This window comes from Trematomus bernacchii, unplaced genomic scaffold (genome assembly GCF_902827165.1).
Source record: "Trematomus bernacchii unplaced genomic scaffold, fTreBer1.1, whole genome shotgun sequence".
Classification (NCBI taxonomy): Eukaryota; Metazoa; Chordata; class Actinopteri; order Perciformes; family Nototheniidae; genus Trematomus; species Trematomus bernacchii.
Window position 1 is genome coordinate 3,377,942 of NW_022987531.1, and position 21,408 is coordinate 3,399,349.

General features: G+C 40.4%; 1 protein-coding gene across 2 annotated transcripts in view; it reads left to right on the forward strand.

The window, feature by feature from the left end:
* Nucleotides 1-18,656, forward strand: part of btaf1 (BTAF1 RNA polymerase II, B-TFIID transcription factor-associated) — a 34,524-nt gene extending 15,868 nt beyond the window's left edge. For both annotated transcript variants that reach the window (XM_034121838.1, XM_034121845.1), the window contains exons 21-38: nucleotides 3,159-3,337; nucleotides 3,427-3,583; nucleotides 4,361-4,470; nucleotides 4,664-4,865; nucleotides 5,052-5,200; nucleotides 5,332-5,484; nucleotides 7,854-7,975; nucleotides 9,003-9,170; nucleotides 9,344-9,421; nucleotides 9,503-9,632; nucleotides 9,721-9,862; nucleotides 10,809-10,939; nucleotides 11,376-11,501; nucleotides 11,757-11,909; nucleotides 14,014-14,225; nucleotides 14,649-14,808; nucleotides 17,090-17,260; nucleotides 17,799-18,656. In XM_034121838.1, coding sequence (XP_033977729.1) covers nucleotides 3,159-3,337; nucleotides 3,427-3,583; nucleotides 4,361-4,470; nucleotides 4,664-4,865; nucleotides 5,052-5,200; nucleotides 5,332-5,484; nucleotides 7,854-7,975; nucleotides 9,003-9,170; nucleotides 9,344-9,421; nucleotides 9,503-9,632; nucleotides 9,721-9,862; nucleotides 10,809-10,939; nucleotides 11,376-11,501; nucleotides 11,757-11,909; nucleotides 14,014-14,225; nucleotides 14,649-14,808; nucleotides 17,090-17,260; nucleotides 17,799-17,939 — 2,684 coding nt within the window. In that variant the 3' untranslated portion in view covers nucleotides 17,940-18,656. The remainder of the gene's footprint in view (nucleotides 1-3,158; nucleotides 3,338-3,426; nucleotides 3,584-4,360; nucleotides 4,471-4,663; nucleotides 4,866-5,051; nucleotides 5,201-5,331; nucleotides 5,485-7,853; nucleotides 7,976-9,002; nucleotides 9,171-9,343; nucleotides 9,422-9,502; nucleotides 9,633-9,720; nucleotides 9,863-10,808; nucleotides 10,940-11,375; nucleotides 11,502-11,756; nucleotides 11,910-14,013; nucleotides 14,226-14,648; nucleotides 14,809-17,089; nucleotides 17,261-17,798) is intronic.
* Nucleotides 18,657-21,408: the final 2,752 nt, after the last annotated feature.

The window sequence follows — 21,408 nt, forward strand, 5'->3', positions numbered from 1 at the left end:
GGAAGCCAGTGAAGCGAGCGGAGGAGAGGTGTGGTGTGGGAGAATTTAGGAAGGTTGAAGACCAGACGAGCCGCTGCATTCTGGATGAGCTGCAGAGGTCGGATGGCACATGCAGGTAGACGAGCCAGGAGGGAGTTGCAGTAGTCTAGGCGTGAGATGACGAGAGCCTGGGCCAGAACCTGCGTCGCTTTCTGGGTCAGGAGGGGACGTATCCTCCTGATGTTGTAAAGAGTGTATCTGCAGCAGCGGGTTGTAGCAGCGATGTTTGCAGTGAAGGACAGGTTGTAATCTAGGGTCACACCCAGATTCCTTGCAGTCTGAGTCGGGGAAACAATAGAGGTGCCGATGTTGATTGTTAGGTTAAGAGTGGGACAATCTTTTCCCGGAAGAAAAAGCAGCTCAGTCTTGTCAAGGTTGTGCTTGAGGTGGTGAGCAGACATCCACTGAGATATGTCAGCTAGACAAGCAGAGATGCGTGGAACGACCTGGGTTTCAGAACGGGGAAAAGACAGAATTAATTGGGTGTCGTCAGCGTAGCAATGGTATGAAAAACCATGCGGGTTAATGACCGATCAGAGAGAGAAGAGGAGGGGACCAAGGACATGGCCTAGAGGGACCCCTGTAGTTAATTGACAAGGGTCGGACTCGGACCCTCTCCGAGTTACCTTGTAGGTGCGGTCTTCGAGGTATGTGGTGAGGCGGGAAAGTGCAGAGCCTGAAACTCCAAGTTCTTGGAGAGTGCGAAGGAGGATCTGATGGTTCACCGTGTCGAATGCAGCAGACGGGTCCAAAAGGAGGATGACAGAGGAGAGGGAGGCTGCTTTAGCAGTGTGCAGTTCCTCAGAGACAGCGAGGAGAGCAGTTTCTGTGGAGTGACCTGCCTTGAAACCAGACTGGTGCGGATCCAGAAGGTTGTTCTGATGGAGATAACCGGAGAGTTGTTTAAAGACAGCGTGTTCAAGTGTTTTAGACAGGAACGGGAGAAGAGTCTAAACTCTAATGGCGCATTTCCACCACACGGTCGGCCTCGGCCACGCTCGGTACTGCTTGGCCGCGTTGGGCCTTAACAGGGCCGGCTCACTTCATGCTGCGCTTCCATTACAGTTTAGGAACTGGGGTAGTTACTATAGTAACGCAGTGTAGGCGGAGCCGTGACGTCATCTTCAATGAGAACCCCAGAAAAACAACACAGCCGTTAGCTGTTAGCACTCAGAGCTCACAGCTCCTTATATATGTTCAGAAACTCGACAAAAGTTAAACAAGTGCAAACCACAGACTGCCTGTGTCATGACGAGTACAGTCGCTGCTTTATTTATGTCTGTATAGGCCGTTGTTGTGAGTGTGGACGGTCGGAGCATATACTGCGTTAGCTTAGCCAATCTCCATTTAGAAAACACGCATTTTAAAAGGTTTTTCGCCTGCCGTCTGTCTGCAGACTTGACAAAGCATTAATTCATGGTTTTTACTAACCGGTATCAGTATGTTGTTACTTCGGCATCATTTTGAAACGTGTATTACAATTAAATCACGGTCAAATATGTCCATGTTGTTGTAGTTGTAGCCCCCTTGCCAGCGATGCTCTCTCTAGTTTAGCATACTCAGCCCGACTCAGCCCTGTTTGTTGGCCCCGATAGAACCACAATTTTGTCGGGCCAGAAAAGAGGTGAAAAAGTGGCCCCGGGCCGGGCCGTAGCTAGGCCTAGTGGAAGCGCAACCAAAAACGGGCACGGCACAACACGGCACGCTTAAACCGCGCTCCGCGCCATGGTGGAAATGCGCCTTAAGACTCCAACAGGACTCTATTGTCTTTGTCAGTCTTCGTCTGTCTGAAGCTGACCTCCAGGAAAGTGCTACCTAAAATGGACACCTGATTGCTGAGTTGTCACAGCTTTGGGGCCACGCCCCTTTAATTAGTTAACTCTCTGCAGCTGATGGGCCTCAATAGGAAATTGAAACTGGCTCACTCCTGAGTTGTTAATGAAACTTTTTAGTGGCACAATAGTTTACAATTACATTAAACCCTAAGTTATGAGTTGAACCCTTAATACAGTTACCCCTACTCAATAAAGCTCTTAGTATTCTACAAATGTTTAAATCAAAGTTAACCCTAGCAGCCAGTTAGTTCAGTTTTAAGGTTTCTGTCAAAATAATTGTCCCAAATTTCTGCCTGAAAATACTGTAGCGGTTTTGAGATTAAAATCACAATTTCAATCAGATCAACTACAGAGCATTTATACAGAGCACACATACTGAAACAGAGAAGTCTAAAAACAGAATGTTACTCACACAATTCTAGAAGTCACCAGTTGTTATCTTGTCAAAATCGAGTTGCACACTCTGGTAATATTCTCCTCTGTACCTCTCTTCCGAATACCTCCCGTTTTGAGCCATGTTTTTAACATCATTCAGCTTTCTTCTTTCTTTAGCTTGCTTGCAACATTCGCTAATCGTTAGCGGGTAGTATGGTCGTCATTAGCAACGCCAGAAATAAATAAAAAATGTTTTCGTTTCTAAATCTAAAAACAACAATAGCCTATTAGAACTTATTTAAACCACAGTTTCAATTATCTCAAGCTTATTTTCATTAGTTATAGTATTTTGATAGTATGATTTATTTTTGTATTAATGTTATTCAATCGAGCCTCAAACTGATGGCACTTGTCCCTATAGCCTGTTTTAAATTGAAGTTGTCTGAGGTCCTTACCACCAGCTGCTCTTGCAGTAATAAGTAGTGTACCTTACTGTCCCAAATGTGCACAATGTAGTGACTGCTTTTCATCTTTTTGTTTACTTAGTTGTGTTTTCTGTATTTTATATGTCTGTTATGTGTAAGAACGTGTAATGTTGCTGCCTTCTTGGCCAGGTTAGCATTGTAAATGAGATTTTGTCTCAATATTTTCATCTGGTTAAATAAAGGTTAAATAAAAGAAAGGAAAATTATTTATTTTTAAAAAATATTTGTTATGTCAGATTCCTCCGCGTACCGCTAGCGGGAACTGGTGTTACGGCGTACCACAGGTTGAGAACCACTGCTCTACATATTGTCTTTGCTTTTTTTGTTTTTGTCAAATAAAAATAATGCGATCAATAATCGCCTCGACACTGAACTAGTGCTTGCTGCTGATAACATTTCTCTCTCCTTATTTTCATGCCTTCAGGCAGTGGGTTGGACTGCACACATCACATGGTCAACAAAACCCGAGGCATCATCACCCTCTACCGCCACCAAAGGGCAGCGTTTGCCATCACCAGTAAGAGGGGGCCGACCCCTAAAGCCCCAAAGACCCCCACCACGGAGCTTCCTCCTGGCAGCACCATCAGCTCTGATAACGATGAGGTACAGAAGAACACTTTCCCCTTAAATATAAAAAAGGGTAAACGCATCCTGTTCCCTAAATGTATGTGTCTGTATGTTCCCTTTTTTAGAGCAAGAAGCCGTTACTCATTCAGAGACGAGGGGCGGAGTTCTCCCTGACAACTGTTGCCAGGCACTTTGGCTCAAACTTCACCAAGTCTCTGCCGTACCTATGGGAGAACACTGTGGGACCACTGAGGACAGCAGTGACTGAAAAACAACACATAGGTTTGTTGATTTTGTTGATACGTTTTTATTTAGATAGGCATTGTATTGTATATAATGACAGTATACAGAGTTTATTCTACTGTACATTTTAAAATGTTACATTATATTATTCTATCTTGCATGTACATGGTTTACTTGCACCATTGTATAACTTGCATTATTGATATTTTTTGTTGCTCTATTTTAAGGTCTTAAATATATTGCGTGTTGCACTGCTGGCTCTCACTGAGACTTGAATTTTCATTGCCAACGTTTATGCTGTAGCTTTTGTGCCCATCACAATATAACCCTTGAGTGTCTTGAGTCTTTGAAAAATAATTAGCAACAGCTTTCTTTAAAAAAATGAAATGCGAAATTTAGTTGAATTGTTTAGTTGTCATTATTTAGAGCTTAGTGGCGACCTCAGGCAAAGTGAAGCCCTTGCATAAACGCAATAAACCTACAATCTCTGTCACTGCCATCAGAAAGCTACTCAAAAATCTGATTGCAAAGAAGTCTATGACAAAAATGACCCTACTTTTCACTTGATTTAAGATCCAGTAATCTTTGTGCGCATGTGTACTGAAGTATTTTGCAGTACAGCATGAGGCTGCCCTAGTAAATAATGGTAGGATCTTATAGATGATAACCGAGCTTTTGAACAATGCCATGGTTCCAAGGTTGGATCATATATGTATATCAAATTAATTCACTTAATTTCACAACTTATTATCTTTCAGGACTATGTAGTTTAGGATGTTTGCTTTCAAAAATGTGAATCTTTGTTTCCGTGTTTAGACAGGGAGGTCCAGCTGGAGAGGGGGGACGCTGCCGCTCAGGAACTGGTCAACTCGCTACAGGTGCTGGAAGTCATGGCGGGGGCCATGGCTGCTGAACTCAGGCCTTTGGTAAGGCTGCTCTGCTGGGCTTTTATACCAACATCTTCTGCCGTTTTCCCTTGGCATGAATTCATATTGTAATTTCAGAATATTAAGATTAAATTGGTTGATATTGATGGAATAAGGGATTGAAGTTATGATGCATCCTAAAAATGTGTTTAATGCAAACAAATGATTGACTTCCCCCCCCCCCCCCCTCTAGCTACTGGAGCACTTGCCCCATCTGTTCACCTGCCTGCAGCACCCGTACACAGCGGTGCGTCACATGGCAGCGCGCTGTGTGGGCGTGCTCAGTAAGATAGCCATGCTGGAGACCATGAACGGGTTCCTGGAGTGTGTGCTCCCCTGGCTCGCTGCTATCGAAGACTGCACCAAACAGGAGGGCGCCATCGAAGCTTTAGCCTGTATCCTTCACACAACAAACTCACTATTGATTCAGCTAGCACAATATTCATGTATAGCATAACAGATTTATGCTATTTTATAACAAATGTTTAGTTCGAACAGTGTGTGTGGAAGTGTACACGGATTAGCATGGACCTTGTAGCATTATCTCTCTACAGTACTGTCCTTGACTAGCGTCTCCCCAGGTGTGATGGAGCAGCTGGATGTGGACATTGTTCCGTACATTGTGCTTCTCGTAGTGCCCGTGCTGGGTCGTATGAGTGATCCCAGTGACAGCATTCGCTTCATGGCCACACAGTGCTTTGCTACACTCATCCGCCTGCTGCCCCTGGAGGTAGGAGCACTCAACTGGAAAGCACTCTGCAAAAAATGAAATCACTTTCAATCTCTAATACATTTAAACATATTGTCATTATCCTGGTTTTTCCATTTTAAGTTTTTTTTTTTCCTCTCCCTGTTGTCCAGTCAGGTATACCCGACCCCCCCGCCATGTCTGCTGACCTGATCCGCCAGAAGGCCAGAGAGCGCGACTTCCTGGAGCAACTACTAGATGGCAGAAAATTGGAGAACTACAAGATCCCGGTGCCCATAAAGGCTGAGCTCAGGAAGTACCAGCAGGTGTGTGTCCGCTTCAAATGCTGTATGCTGGCAATGCAAAAAAATAGACACTGCAAAAAAAAATTGCTAACTTGACCAGATACATTTGTGACCCGCTCTATCGAAATCAGTCAGAAGTCGCAACGGCTAATTTGAAAATAAACGTGGATTTGCGTAAAAAACTAGTTTTTCGGGGTTCGGGTGTTTTGTTCGATTTTAAATAAACAAAGTCTTGGCTTTCAGAATATGAAACTTTTATTTCCAAAATCACACGATAAATACATGTTTGAAGCTTGTAAAGGGAAGATGACAGCTCTCACTCGCCACTCTGCTGTTCCGCAGCGCAGCTCCCCTCCCTCCGGCTGAAATTATGAATGTAAGGCGTATAGTAAGCATAGATAACACGGCAGGGTCCGTTACAGTTTGTTTTCATCTGATTTCAATTAAACAAAGTCTTGGCTTTCAGAATATTAAACTTGTTTTGGCAAATTCAGATGATAAATACAACTATGAAGCTTGTAACGGCATAATTACAAGCGGAGAACGGAGTAACTTGACGTCACAGCAGGCATAACAACAGCCGGTGTTTCTCGTGAGTGTTTTCCCCGGGAAACAAACACAATACACACAAACGCAAACATACACAAACACACACACACGTATACACACACACACACTCGCGAGCTTCCCCCAGACCAGTAATCTAAACCAAAATATCTTCCCTCCGTACTACTTTGATCATTTGCTCTGCTAATAATCAATCAGATCGATGGATTCCAGAGAAGAGGAAACTTTGAAGGCCTTTTTCTCAAAATGATGACTCGGTGACAGTCATTATATAATGTGACATATTTTGCTTAACCTGTTAAGCCCGAGAGACCCCGGTACCGGGGCACTGCCGCAACATCTTGCAGGAAACAGTGTCTATGGGCATGTTCATTTAATAAACTATGAATGTTTTATATCCATGTAACGGGAAGAAACTCATCTAACTGATCATTTTTATTTTTATTTCAAAAGAAAACCCACAATGCTAACACTGAGCCTCTGAATTAGCAACGAGCGAAAAATGCTAACCGATTACTGCACCGAAAATCACTCACAAAACCTTATTATTTATCTTTTCTCCACATCCATGACATCGATTCACATCGTGAGGTGACACAGAATCGATGGGTAACCTCATTATCACTGAATTATACGTATTTGCGACGTTATAAACAAAAACGGACATCAAAACAGGTGACGCTAGGTAGCTAAAAATGCTAACGTTCTTACCTTGGCTCTGTAGTCTCTCCAAAGTGGTCTTCAATGGCATTAAAACGATAAAAACGCTGCTGAAGTTAATCCATAGGTTAATCCAATGTGTCTGTGTCCCTTTGAAATGATTTCTGATAATCCATGAGCAATAAAACGGATAATCCATGCTTTTACGTTTCTAGATGTCAGAGTTAGACTGTAGCTTCACTCTAATGCAAAATTACATGCGCAAAGCCCCCACCTTTTTGTTTCACAATGAGTGTGTGTGGGGGACTCCCCCTTCGATTCTATTGGCTCTAACGGTCAGAAAGAGGTGTCAACCAGAGATATGAAAAAAAAAACATTTCCACCCAAATCACCTCAGAGGTGGAGTGTTTTTGGCTAAATCTCTCTAAAAAGGTCAAATGTCACTTGTTTTGTATCAATCTTGATACAGGGTACTTATGTTGTACTTTGGATTCCTAAAGCTTTTAGTCTACCTTACCATCATCCAAGGGTAGTTTTCACTAAGTAAAAAAGAATTTTTGGACGGACACTATAATTTACATTTCTTTTACTATGTTCAATCTGAATTTACTTTAAAATAAAAAGAATCTATATTGATTCTGATTTTTCTACATCCAACTCACAGGTTTATCATTGCTTTGAGAAAAAAGATGATTAATTTACCCCTTTTTAGAAGGGAAGATATGGTCACTTGTTCTGGGAATGTCATTTTCGAGCCTGAGTCCTGAAAAACAGGCTCGGGGCTTAACTGGTTAAGGCAGCTCTGCTGAGACAAGCCCATGACTATGTAATATAGCCACTTTCTCCCATCACCATATAGGTCAATTCATAAAATATTTTATATAATAATATGGCATGTTTTATGGCAATTCAATAACTTAATGGTCTGTATGAAGTGTTTATATTATAATAAGAAAACTGAAATAAGTAGATGTACATATTTTTCTTTAGTGTATAGCTTAATGTTGCTAGCTTTAAGGCTAACCAGAGCCTTTTCCCTTTTTACTAGTAGGTGTTCTAGAGGAATTGTAGCATATTTTTTTAACCGACAAATACACTGAATAAGATTCCTTAATGTTGATATTAGTGGACTGATCTCAGTGTGGGTGCTTGTCATCTTGCAGGACGGAGTGAACTGGCTGTCCTTCCTGAACAAATACAAGCTCCACGGGATCCTGTGTGACGACATGGGCCTCGGCAAGACGCTGCAGTCCATCTGCATCCTGGCAGGAGACAACTACCTCAGGTATCCACTAGGGCTGTACCAGAATATCCGAATATTCGTTCGTTGGGGTACTATTCGGGTTTCAATTTCGTTATTTATTTTTATATAAATTTAATTTATTGAAATCTCCAATATCAACGTAAGAGCTTGTGCCTCTTCGGGGGTGCTAACACTTAACCATAAACTTTATAGTTTACTTTCTCCGTCTTTATATGTAGATATGACTTTTCTCCCTTAATCTCCGTCACGTTGTTTCCATAGCAACAACAACTTCCTGTGAACAGCACTAACTCTCCTTCAAAATAAAAATAAATAAATAAAAATGTCCATACAAAATAGGAAGCCAAGCCAAATTACACTTAACACATATACAACTGCAACGAAAGTAACAAACACAATGCAATATCCTTTTTAATTTCAAAGAACACAAATTGGGTTAGATACATTAACAAATAACTATAAAACAACAATACTGTAGAATAACAAAATGATTGCCGTGAATAAACCGAAATACAGGTGTTGAAGCGGTTCGCTGCTGATTATTACGCAAAAAAAATACTGTTCTCACCACACACTACTACTGCAACTATATTGCCTTGAGGATTTAACTACCAAATATGAGGTCGTTAATGATTTCTTTCTTCTAAGTTAATGTTAATTGTGTTGGCAATGCAGACATAATCCACATTTCTACATAATAGTAGAAGTCATGATACATCTTGCCATCTATATGTACCACTGTGTACTATATAAGAGATAATGTGAAATGAAATGTCTCATTAAAGATGGCCCACAAAAAACAATTATGTAAAACATTATGAAAATGTCTTTTATAATATTTACATCTATGACTACAATAAGCTTCCACATACTGTGTTATTAAACAATAGACAGTCTGGTTTGAAAGTTTCACCAGCGATTTTCTTTGCTGTTTTGCTGCATTCATTTGATCTCATTTTATCTCTAACGGTATTTTATGTTTGAATTGCTTTGATGTGCATTGTAAGTAGACTGTACTCAGCCTTCCCTGTGTTTGATGTTCATTCAGGGCACAGGAATATGCCAAGACTAAAGCAGCAGACAGCAGCCCCATGCCCTCTCTGGTGGTGTGTCCTCCCACGCTTACGGGCCACTGGGTGGACGAAGTGGGCAAATTCTGCTCCAAAGAATACCTCCACCCACTGCACTACACCGGGCCTCCTACAGAGCGGATGAGGTAAAGCCTGGTCACACTTTCTGCTGTGCGTTACGCCTGTCAGCATACAGAGAATGTCCTGTAGATTTTACCCTTTTTAAAATGAGCATTTTGTACTGTTTATTTTTGATGTATTATACGCTAGTTGTTTGTAGAAAAACGCACATTGACTTACTCAAACATTCATTTTCCAGGTTGCAGCACCAAGTGAAAAAACACAATCTTATAATAGCCTCTTATGATGTTGTACGGAATGACATCGACTTTTTTAAGTGAGTATTTATTATTCTTATTCTCAAAGGTCTTTGTGTTTTGGACAAGCGCTCAGTTATTAACATGAACTCTTTTTTTAGAAATATCAAATTCAATTACTGTATCCTCGATGAGGGTCACGTCATCAAGAACGGCAAGACGAAACTTTCCAAAGCCATCAAGCAGTTGGCTGCCAACTTCCGCGTCATCCTGTCAGGAACGCCAATTCAGGTGAGGTCGCAAGAATCCGACTGTTATTGTACCCTTTTCCCGTTGTGTTTGTCAGAGCATGAATGTTTTCATCTCTCTCTACCTTCAGAACAATGTCCTGGAGCTCTGGTCATTGTTTGACTTCCTCATGCCGGGCTTCCTCGGAACAGAGCGTCAGTTTGCAGCTCGCTACGGTAAACCAATCCTGGCCAGTCGCGACGCCAAAAGCTCCTCACGGGAACAGGAGGCAGGTATGTAAATATTGCAGTTGTCGTGTTTTGACATTTCTAACTGAATATAGAGTGGTGCAGAGATGGTGTATGTTTGTAGTTGAAAATAACACGGGTTCTGTCAACAAAAACACAAAAGGATATTTCCATTGTATTTTGGAATATTGCAGAAAATAAAATCTGTGGCAATCACACATTTATGATAGTTGAATGTTTTGTTCAGCAAGAAAATCTTGACTTATTAACAACACTTTAATAATCATTAAAGTGTAAATGCTATCTCCAGAACAGTCACATGACTTCACATGTGTTAACGCTAAGCTATAGGGGGCTAATGTTTGCTGAGATGCTCTTTGATAAGTCTCATTTAGTCACGTAGAACAAACCATGAAAGTCTCTTCATCTTGTGTTAACCACAGACCTTATTTCAGGCATCTAACAAAAACATGTGAAATAACCATTGACTATAAGACGAGGGAACGGTGCTAAAATGCCGACAAACTATCCGGGTTTTAGGAATCATTCCTGCACCAGTTATTTAAGAAGTAACATTAAAGGTGGGGTAGGTAAGTTTGAGAAACCGGCTCGAGATACACTTTTTGTTATATCCCATGGAATGCTCTTAACATCCCGATAGCAATGAATATCTTAAGTGCTTTGACAAAAAATCCATACAAAAATGTCATCTGTGGAAGCCGTAGTACTGTAAAAAGCACGACCAATCATTTTAGCCGGCCCGGCTAAAATAACTGGATGGCCTACCTGCCTGTCAGCCTTCCATCTGTGCACAAGCTTATCTCGTGCCCTCATTGGTCATGTGCGCGTTCGTGTGTGTTGGAGGAGGGGCTCTGTAAGGAAGTAGCAGATTTCTTCCGGCTGTGTATTTTCAAATTCTAGCGATCTCGAGCTGGTTTCTCCAAAATTACCTACCCCACCTTTAACTGGTGAATATCTGTTTGTCCCTCAGGTGTCCTGGCGATGGAGGCCCTACATCGACAGGTGCTGCCCTTCCTTCTGAGGAGGATGAAGGAGGACGTCCTCCAGGACCTGCCTCCTAAAATAATCCAGGACTATTACTGCAATTTAAGTCCTCTCCAGGTAACCGTGCCCCCCAATTACCATTGGTCACCATTGACTCTGACTCTTACTATGAAAATACATCGTCTTACTGCCTCAGTGTTGCATTTTTCTTGCCAATGGCGTATAATAGTCACGTTATACTTGTTAAAGCTCTTATTATACCTTTTTCAAGATCTTCTCTTGAGACTAGAGTCAACACTGATCAGCCTCAAATGTTTGATCAGCAAGTTCGGGAGTCTGTAATACTGATACAACATGACAAAATATAACATCTATCAGCTAATTTACTGTACTCGGGAACAGAAACAAGACGACGTGACACTTGTATTGTTGGCTATTTTCTACATCAACTATTGAAAATACAAACTTCTGAAATCGATGATGAAAGTTGAGTGAGCCCCCTCGCTCCTTCTAACTGGAGTAACAAGGAGGTATGCTCTCTCACTACCTGCAGGTTCAGCTGTATGAAGACTTTGCAAAGTCTCGGGCCAAGGCCAGTGTGGAGGACAGCATCTCCAGCACCTCCACAGAAGAGGAGGAGGAGAAGCCCAAACTGAAGGCCACTGGCCATGTCTTCCAGGTACACATTTCTTTAAGATGTTATCTCATGCAGGCATCAAGCGTTAACCTGCTCTGAAACTTTGGTTAAGAAATTCCATGTTCACATTCTGAGGTATAGCGATTTTTCTAACCCTAAAAAGCAGATGAGTAATGGTTAAAACTTAAAGCATTTATTGTGAATATTGTTGAATACTTACGGTCTACTTATCTCTTGAAAATGCTTCTTATTATGACCATGCAGTAATATTTTCCCTTCCTTCCACATGTGTTTCAGGCGCTGCAGTATCTGCGGAAGCTGTGCAACCACCCGAGTCTGGTGTTAACCCCGCAGCATCCGGAATACAAACGCATCTCGGAGCAGCTGATTGGTCAGAACTCCAACCTGCGGGACCTGCAGCACGCACCCAAACTCTCCGCTCTCAAACAGGTACTTTGCTGGGAAGTCTTTTACATCCACACCACACCCTGTTGTCAGCTTGTGTGGGTCAGTTTGGAATAAGTCTTGCATAAACCATAATCCATAATAATGTTGATCTTGTTCTATTTTATAGCGCAATATCAAAAATTACACATTTGTGTTTTACAGAATACGACTACTTATGTCCTTAAACCGTCGCAATGTGCAAGGAAAAACTCCAAGAAAGCCCCCCCTCCTGTTAATGGGGAACATTTTAAGATACCTCGGGCGTTCAATAGATGTCGTGTGTACAGATTACAAAAATATGAATAATAAATCAATATAAAATAATAATACAAAAATAAACACTCTAAGTGATAATGTATATATATATATATATATATATATATATATATATATATATATATATATATATATATATATATATATATATATAATTCTACAATTTAGGGTACATTCCATGTCCATTGATGATAAATATAATTATTCTAACTATTTTCTTCAAAAATATCATATTTTGCCTATTATTGGAAAGCATGTTATAATATCACACAAACATTATGTGCATCCTATGCTTTATTTAGCTTGAAATGTGTCATGATGTTCTTAAATTGTCAGTTTTTGCTATGTCCGTTTTTCAGTTGAGGGTGTCTTGGTTTCAAAATAATGAATAAAAACCATTAAAGTCAATTAAAAAAATTATTCATTTATTTCAAAAGTCTAAATACTAAAGAATAATAACATCTTTTTAATTGATTTCCCCCTTTAAATAATTTAAATATCTTAATATATGAATGTCCGCAAAAGTTCTGTCAACTATGTTACTAACAGAACTCCCCTCTTTAACTCAAAAATGGTTTGTCCCAATACCATGTCACCAGCATCACATGATGCCATGTTCCTCTTTGGCAGACATTTTGAACACACTGTGGTGATTGTCCTCTAATTTTTTACAATATTTTATGTATAATAGCACATTGTCAATGAATATATTAATTGACCATCAACAATGTTACGTACATTGTTATGGTTTACAATTGTTTAATGATTTTAATTCAATTATATGTTCAAATGTGATGTTAACCTGTTCAAGAAAATGACATGTGGTCATCCAGGCAAGGCCTACCATTGAAATGATGGGTCAAAATAGGGAAATTGTCAACTAGGTTACCTGTCAACTAAGTTACCCAGTACTGTAATAACTGTAGTAACTTAGTTGACAGGTAACCTAGTTGACAATTTGTATGACATGTAGACGTCATTACACATCATTATCAATGGAATTTTGCACTTCTGCCTTGAAATGAACATAGTGCTGATGGTTAATAATGTGTCCAGTCAACTATGTTATTTGTGTCAAATGTTTGACTTTCATTGTCAACTATGTTGCACCTCATTTTTTCAAATTTAAAATATCTAAAATAGTGCTTCTGATATCCTTTATAGTATAATGTACATCTACACAGGTTGGAGTTTTACATGACATCTCTTAAAACTATCAAAATGACCTGTATGGTAGTTTTATAATACAAAATATCCCTAAACTTAATGACAGTGCTGAACATATCACATGAAAAAACAAAACTTTAATACAATTATTTTTTAAACTTTAAAAAATCTTTGGATATATGGTAGAATAGACTCAAGAGCCTTTCAAATTTGATTTTACTTGAAGTGCAGGACTTAATCAAATGATTGTAATGACATCAAGTTTGTCCGTAACATAGTTGACAAACTGAGTAGTGAAAACATCCTTTCCCTTAAAATAAAAAAATATATAAAAATGTTTAAGCTTTGCAACTAGTGGATATGTTACACTGAGGAATATACTAACTTGAACCACTGATTGTTCTATTGAGAAAGAACACTTTCTTTGTACTGTTTTGTTGATGTGAAGAGATAGAATCAGTCAGTATATATATATATATATATATATATATATATATATAATTCTACAATTTAGGGTACATTCCATGTCCATTGATGATAAATATAATTATTCTAACTATTTTCTATACATATACACAAAAGATTGATCTAGGAGGATGGCAAGAATCTTCCAGATGCTTCCATAAACTAATAAGGTGGGTGTGATGTGTTTTGTGTTCTCCAGCTGCTGTTGGACTGTGGCCTCGGAGGGGGTGGAGGATCGGAGGGGGGCACTGAGGCGGTGGTGGCCCAGCATCGAGTGCTTATCTTCTGTCAGCTCAAGAGCATGCTGGACATCGTGGAGAACGACCTGCTGAAAGCCAAACTGCCCTCCGTCGCGTACCTGAGGTTGGACGGCAGCGTGCCGGCTGGCCAGCGCCACTCCATCGTCTCCAGGTCAGTGCCCGTTATTTACCTGCTTTAGAATGAACTGCTGTTAGGTCATTACACATTTAAGAGGAGAAACTTAGAATTTAGTTTGCCAATATCTAATTAGTTTATAGAAATAACACATATTTGGGAGTTTACGGAGATCTACGGAGCTGCAACATCTGCTTGCTGTCAGCTTAAAACCAGCACACGTCAACAATGTATTTATAGTTACTCTCACTTCCAAAACAGCAGACACAGGGCCACACTGCAAGTCTAACCAGAGTGTATTCATTCATAAATCAAATTTATAAGAGCTACCAATTTAGCTATAGCTAACACTTTTTTATTCAACTGGGGATAGGGCTGGGCTACATAAACTGAATTGTGAAGGTGAATTGCCACCACGTTTCACTTTCTTCACTCTGACCCTCCTCTCTCTGATCTCAGGTTCAACAATGACCCCTCCATCGACGTGCTGCTGCTGACCACCCATGTTGGGGGTCTGGGTCTGAACCTGACGGGGGCAGACACGGTGGTGTTTGTGGAGCATGACTGGAACCCCATGAGGGACCTGCAGGCCATGGACCGTGCCCATAGGATAGGACAGGTACACACAGCAGGATACTCACACATTTACACTGTCAGGGCCCAGAGGCCTGTACTACGAAGCCGGATTTTTGCTTAGCAGACTAACTTCAGGGTAAACTCTGGGTTTCCGGTCCTACGATGCTGGTTCTCTTCTTACCGGGCTAGATCTCCATGGTAACATATGCTGAACGGCAAACCAGGGGCCTATACTATGAAGCAGGATCTTCGCTTAGCGAGCTAACTTCCTGGATTTCCGGTCCTACGACGCTGGTTCACTTCTTAGCGGGCTAGATAACTTATTCTGAACGGCTAGCCTCCGGAGCAGGATAGGTTCCAGGATAAAAGCACTGCCTGCTGACCAATCAGAGCTCAGTGTGCGGAGTTTAAAGCGATCAATTCATATGACAGGAGAAAGGAAATACAGTTTAAACTGCCGTTGCAGGAAAGACGGCCGGCCAAAATCACCGACTGTGTGAACGTGAAAATGAATAGAATATCCCCTCCCATCTTCAGAGCAATCTGACTATTATAATATTGGCGTTAAGAAAGCTTACTTAAATATCTGCCACAACATAAGTAACCGGATCAAAGTAACATTACGTCCTGTGATGTATCCCATTATCATTCATATCATATCACATCATAATGTATCATATATTTCCTTATCTGAGTCAGCTTCTTGAGCCGTATCTGGCCGTGCAACACTCACAGTGTCACATACTGTATGCAGAAGTATTATTTTAAGCAACACATTAAGTTGACGAAACACTTGAGTCAGATGTAATTAAAGTCAGATCCACTCGTGTCTTGGACGGGGCAGTGATATCATAAACCTGTTGATGTACCCATTCAAACACTTTTTCTTTTACCAGCTGTATTCACCTTGCAGGTGCAGCTATGTGGCTTTCATCCTGGATAAAGTGTTTAAGTCATGGATGTTTAAAGTTTAACTTCTTCATATGTCTAATATTAGTTGACTTTTCATTCAGGAAGTATGACGCGCTGCGCTGTCAGTACGCGGCTTGTCCATGTTTGTGATTGGTCGAATGCTCCAGAACCACCCATTTTATGTGAACGCGCACCTAACTAGATAGGACACGGCTGGCTTGAGCGATCGAGTTGATAACCAGCGTCGTCGGACAGTTTAGCGAGAGCAGGGTTTTTTTTTTATTTAGTCAACCGGATAACTCAAAACATATCCAGGATATGTTGAACTAGATTCGTAGTATATGCCCCAGGTTAGGTTCCAGGATAAGAGATCAACTCAGTGAAAGCACCGCCTGCTGACCAATCAGAGCTCCGTGTGCGGAGTTTAAAGCTATCAAGTCATATTACAGGATAAAGGAAATACAGAAAAACTGCCGTTGCAGGAAAGACGGCCGGCAAAAATCAACTGACTGTGTGAACGTGAAAATTAATAAAATATCCCCTCCCTTCTTCAGAGCAATCTGACTATTATAACATTAGCGTTAAGAAAGCTTACTTAAATATCTGCCACAACATAAGTAACCAGATCAAAGTAACATTAAGTACAGCCCGCGGCACTGTGAGTGCAGACGTCGATGTGTCCCATTATCATTCATATCATATCACATCATAATGTATCATATATTTCCTTATCTGAGTCAGCTTCTTGAGCCGTATCTGGCCGTGCAACACTCACAGTGTCACATACTGTATGCAGCTGTTCTGTGTTCACCTTGCAGGTACAACTATGTGGCTTTCATCCTGGATAAAGTGTTTAAGTCATGGATGTTTAAAGTTTAACGTCTTCATATTTGTCTAATATTATAGTTTTCTTTTCATTCAGGAAGTATGACGCTGCGCTGTCAGTATGCTTGTCCATGTTTGTGATTGGTCAAATGTTGCTAACCCCACCCCTTTCATGTGAACGCGCACTCAGCCGGACAGAGAAACCCTGGCTTGAGTTACCGAGTTGATAACCAGCGTCGTAGGACCGCTTAGCGAGATCGCGTTTGTTTTGGGTTAGTTAAGCCAGATAACTCAAACATATCCAGGGTCTGTTGAACTGGCTTCGTAGTACAGGCCTCAGGTGTCGTCTTTATGACTTATCAATAATATCTTGAAGTTGATGAAGGAATGCGATTGTTCATCAATTTCCTTATTGCATTGTTAAATATGTCCTCTGAGCAGCCTTGGGTTTTGTGACACTTGTCGTCTTGTCTGAAACCGGTGATGCAGACTGTCCAAAGTGAAATCCTATTGGCAGGGAGGGGGCTGTCCTACACATGTAAACACACCCCGTTAACCTTCATCCTTGTGTTTTTGTTTTGGTGCAGAAACGGGTGGTGAACGTGTACAGGCTGATCACACGGGGCACACTGGAGGAGAAGATCATGGGTCTGCAGAAATTCAAGATGAGCATCGCCAGCACCGTCATCACCCAGGACAACGCCTGCATGCAGAGCATGGGCACCGACCAGGTGCTCAACCTGTTCAGCCTCGACAAGGTGAGATAAAACCTTCTTCTTCTTTTTTACACTGCAGAAAAAAGCAGTGACAATTTTGCATAATGCACATCCCCGAGAACACACAAACAAACTCTTTATTGAGGCTGTTAAAACTTAAATATTTAATTGAATCACAGACTTCATTGGTTGAGCATGGAGCAAAACTGAAAACTACCAGAACATTAGTTTTATATTCAGAGGATGAGCCATAGGAAAGAAATGTAACTTTAAGCATATCTTAAATCAGATGTGTATCTCTGTAGTTGGATTGTTATGTTGACTTTTGATTGTGTTTTTGGGTTCATGTTACTCTTAAGTATTGGTTGTTAGCAGCTTTAATTGACAGACCATTTATTTTTGAGGTAAAATAAGACGTTCTTCTCCCTGCTCCTTTCCTTCATGGGTTACAAAAACTGCTTAAAGTGTTTTTGTTTTATAATAATGGCCATGAGAAATACACCACTCGAGCCCTAACTGCGAACTTTATGCGTTATCGAAGAATAGTTTCAGGACTGATGCTCTGTGCCTTGTGTTTCAGGGTGAGAGGGGGGAGCAGACGGCCTCCTCCTCAGGGAAGGACTCCATGAAGTCGGTGCTGGACGGGCTGGGTGAGCTGTGGGACCAGCAGCAGTACGACACCGAGTACAACCTGGACAGCTTCATGACCTCCCTGCAGTAGCCCCGCCCACTGTCTGCTGGCATAGCAGGACCTGGTCAGAGCCGAGGAGACCCCCCCCCCAAAACACCCAACCCAAATTCACTGATAGCTAATGGTTACACATGCCCCAAAGCAATGAATAAACTCAACCAAAATAGGAACTCAATTTGTATTTAAGCGCTTATGTAAAATAAAAAGAATAATAATTCTGATGTTTCTAATCATGGTCAGACATCCCAGATTTTCCACAAGCCGTCTTTAGAGAATATATTGGTATGATCCAGGCTGCACGAACACTGTTGGTTGAAGTCATCTCCGTTAGCAGCAGCACTGTACAGTGAGGTCGCTGCTCCAGGTGATTCATCCCCCTTCTCCCACGTCACATTGCCAGAGTAAACAGTGTTATTGGCTTCAGACATTATTACCCAGCAGCCCCTCCCTCCCACACCCCCATCACAAGGTCTTAAAAAGCACTGCGATACCCAGAATCCCCTTCCGACGCCTCTGTCATACAAAACACACGTTTGTATCCATCAGTCGAAGGGAAATGAAAATGACCTGGGACAGCACGGCACTTGAAGCAGCATTACAGACACTGAGGGCGGGGCCAGGATAAAACTGGAAACTTCCTGAAACCTGTCACCAGTATTTTAAAAGAAACTTGTACATATTTCTGTAACTGCTGCTTTTTGTTTATGATCGTGGAATTGTAATAAATTCTACAGACCTTTTGAACTACATGGCTTATTTTTTTTTTTACTGCATGTGAATGGTGATGGCCACTTGATGGCGCAGTTGTACATCCAATGAGAATGATAATGAGATAAATATTGTCACATTTTGACACAAGTATTCATATTTAAAGGTTATAAAATTCTTTATACAGCCACACACTGCAAAGGACAATATTTAAGAAAAGGATGAAAACCCAGTTTTTTTTTATTAAAGATTTGTTTTTAGCCTTTCTTGCCTCTGACCTGTTTTCAAACTTTGTAATCACTATTGGATACTTAATCCACTAAAAAACAACATTACTTGATTTCTTTGAAGAGTTGAGAGTCCAGTCCCTTAACTGAGTTTTTATTTCCCCAATCATGTGACTGACTGGTCTGCTTTGATTATCCTTTTTAAATGTTCAAGGGAGAATATAGAATTTGTTTTCACATTTTTTTTTTTTGAATTTTCAATCAAAATAAATGTCTCTACAAAACCCAAACATATTCAACAATATAGAAAAGCAGGAAACTTTCATATTTGAGAAGCTGAAAAGAGCACTCCTGGCATGATTTATGAATTATCTAAATATTTGTCTATTAAGTTAATTGATCAACCATCAGCCACTTTGGTTTACTTACTGAATTTGTGAATCAAAAAGATCATTTTAAAAGAGAACTCAACCACATTCAGGTGGATTTTTACACTAAAAATATTTCAGTGTACACCATTACCTGTCCTTACAGTCTTTGTGGTTTCTTTATACCACAACATTTGAACATCTACTATTCTATAACAACTGGGCAGAAGCTGATATTTTTGGCTGCTTTGTCTTAATCTGAAAAATGAACTCTTTATATTCATAATGATCTGTCATTTCAGTATAAAGGTGAGTTTCGGATGGCCATAATGCAAGTTAGTACTGTTAGCTCTTTCTACGGTTTGAGGACAGAGAAGACAAGTGCCATGCCAAAGACCACAAAGTTTCACAGCGTCATACAACTACGTTTAATAAGATTTGCTTATTAGTACAGAAAAAAGGAAAAATTAAGGTGGGAAATACAAACTCTGAAGCAGTAGTAGCATTAGCAGCATTAAGCTCCATGTTTTCAAATCACAGTTATACTGCAAAAAGTTCAGACCAAGTCAACAATCTCAAAAGCCTCGCCAAGATAGAACCAGTGTCCAAGCACAGATGTCTTAATAAAAAAACACATTTTAAAAGTAGTGGGATGTTTGTGGGGAAGAAAGCACATTTTTTTTCTTCATCTATTTTGAGATCACAACATGACGAGACCGACAGTGTTTACCTACCCAGAGAACGCCCATGAAGCAGTGAATATACAGTACGCTACCCAAGTCTAGTTACATGAAATACATACGTATATCTATAGAGAGGAATATATAAAATCACCCAACTCACGGCCTATTTCATTTGCACACACACTTAAATAAAAGGCCAGGACAAAGAGATGGATACATACTTGGTGGTGGTGAATAATACAGAGCCCAGGGGGAGAGAGAAGTGAAAAACATGGAGTGGGGGTGCTTGGTTTTAGCTTCAGCTGTATAAACTGGTAGAAAAGGCCAGCCAGAAATAACATTCTCACATGAGCACTGAAGTCTCTTTTTTGAGGACAGGAAAGAAAGTAAAAAACATGTTTGACATTTTGGGATTTACCTTTGTTTGAAGTCTTATGAAGCTTTAGCCTGATGTTCGTTAGCTTAGCCTAGCATGTAGATTGTTGAAACTATCCTGCCTTTGTTAAAAGCTTACAAAAATTCGCAAATTATAGCTTAATTGATACATTCATACGAAACAACGCTTTTTTTCATTTAAAATGATACATTAGTTTATTTTGAAGCACTTCACTGCTTCCAAAGAAGAAGAGCTTTAGAGGTGCTGTTAAGCAAATTATTGGCCTCCAGTACCTATGCTATGCTAGCCTACTTAGATAATACATCCTTCTATACCTCAAAAGCTCAAGACAAGGCTTTAAGACGTCAAAACATGTCATCTGTGCTCAAACAACAATAAGTACAACATGTAAAACGTTTACACTTAACTATGAGCTACAGTTTTTCTATTTTGGGGGGGATTTAGCAGAGTGATAATGCTAGGCTAAGCTAAACAATGTGCTGCTCTTTATGTATCGTAGGGTGTCAGTTTTCAACTCTTTATCTTGGCAAGAAGACAAATTAACTCACAAAAAGGTCAAACTATTATTTTTGAAGGAGAGCAAAAGTGAATTTTGAAATTTTAAATACAAAGTAGACCACCATAATCAAAAGTTGGGTAAGACAAAAACACTTAAGACCAATCTCTCCTATGAATAATTAAGATTCTACAGTTACACATGCCTTTCCCAAACATTTGTATATTACACAGTGAATCTCTACATTTACATTCATACTTAAATACAATCACACCAGTGCACAATGCAGGGACTGAACCAACTACTAAGAAGAGAATATTTCGTATGTGAGGAAATGTTGCCCTCCACTGCACGAAGTGAGGATGAGTTATTGTAGTTAGTGGTAATAGTTGCAGCAGCAGCAGTAGTAATTGTAATAGTTGTAGTAGTAGTTGTTGTAGTAGTAGTAGTAGTAGTAGTAGTTTGGGAATAGCAGAAGCAATGTCAATTGTCAGTGTTGTTGTCCATCTTCCACAATTACATCACAACATACTATGCTCCATTCTGCCATTTTTATTTTATTGCCCATTCATTTGTATACATTGCAAATCACTTAAACATCACCAACCACCAGTCTGCTG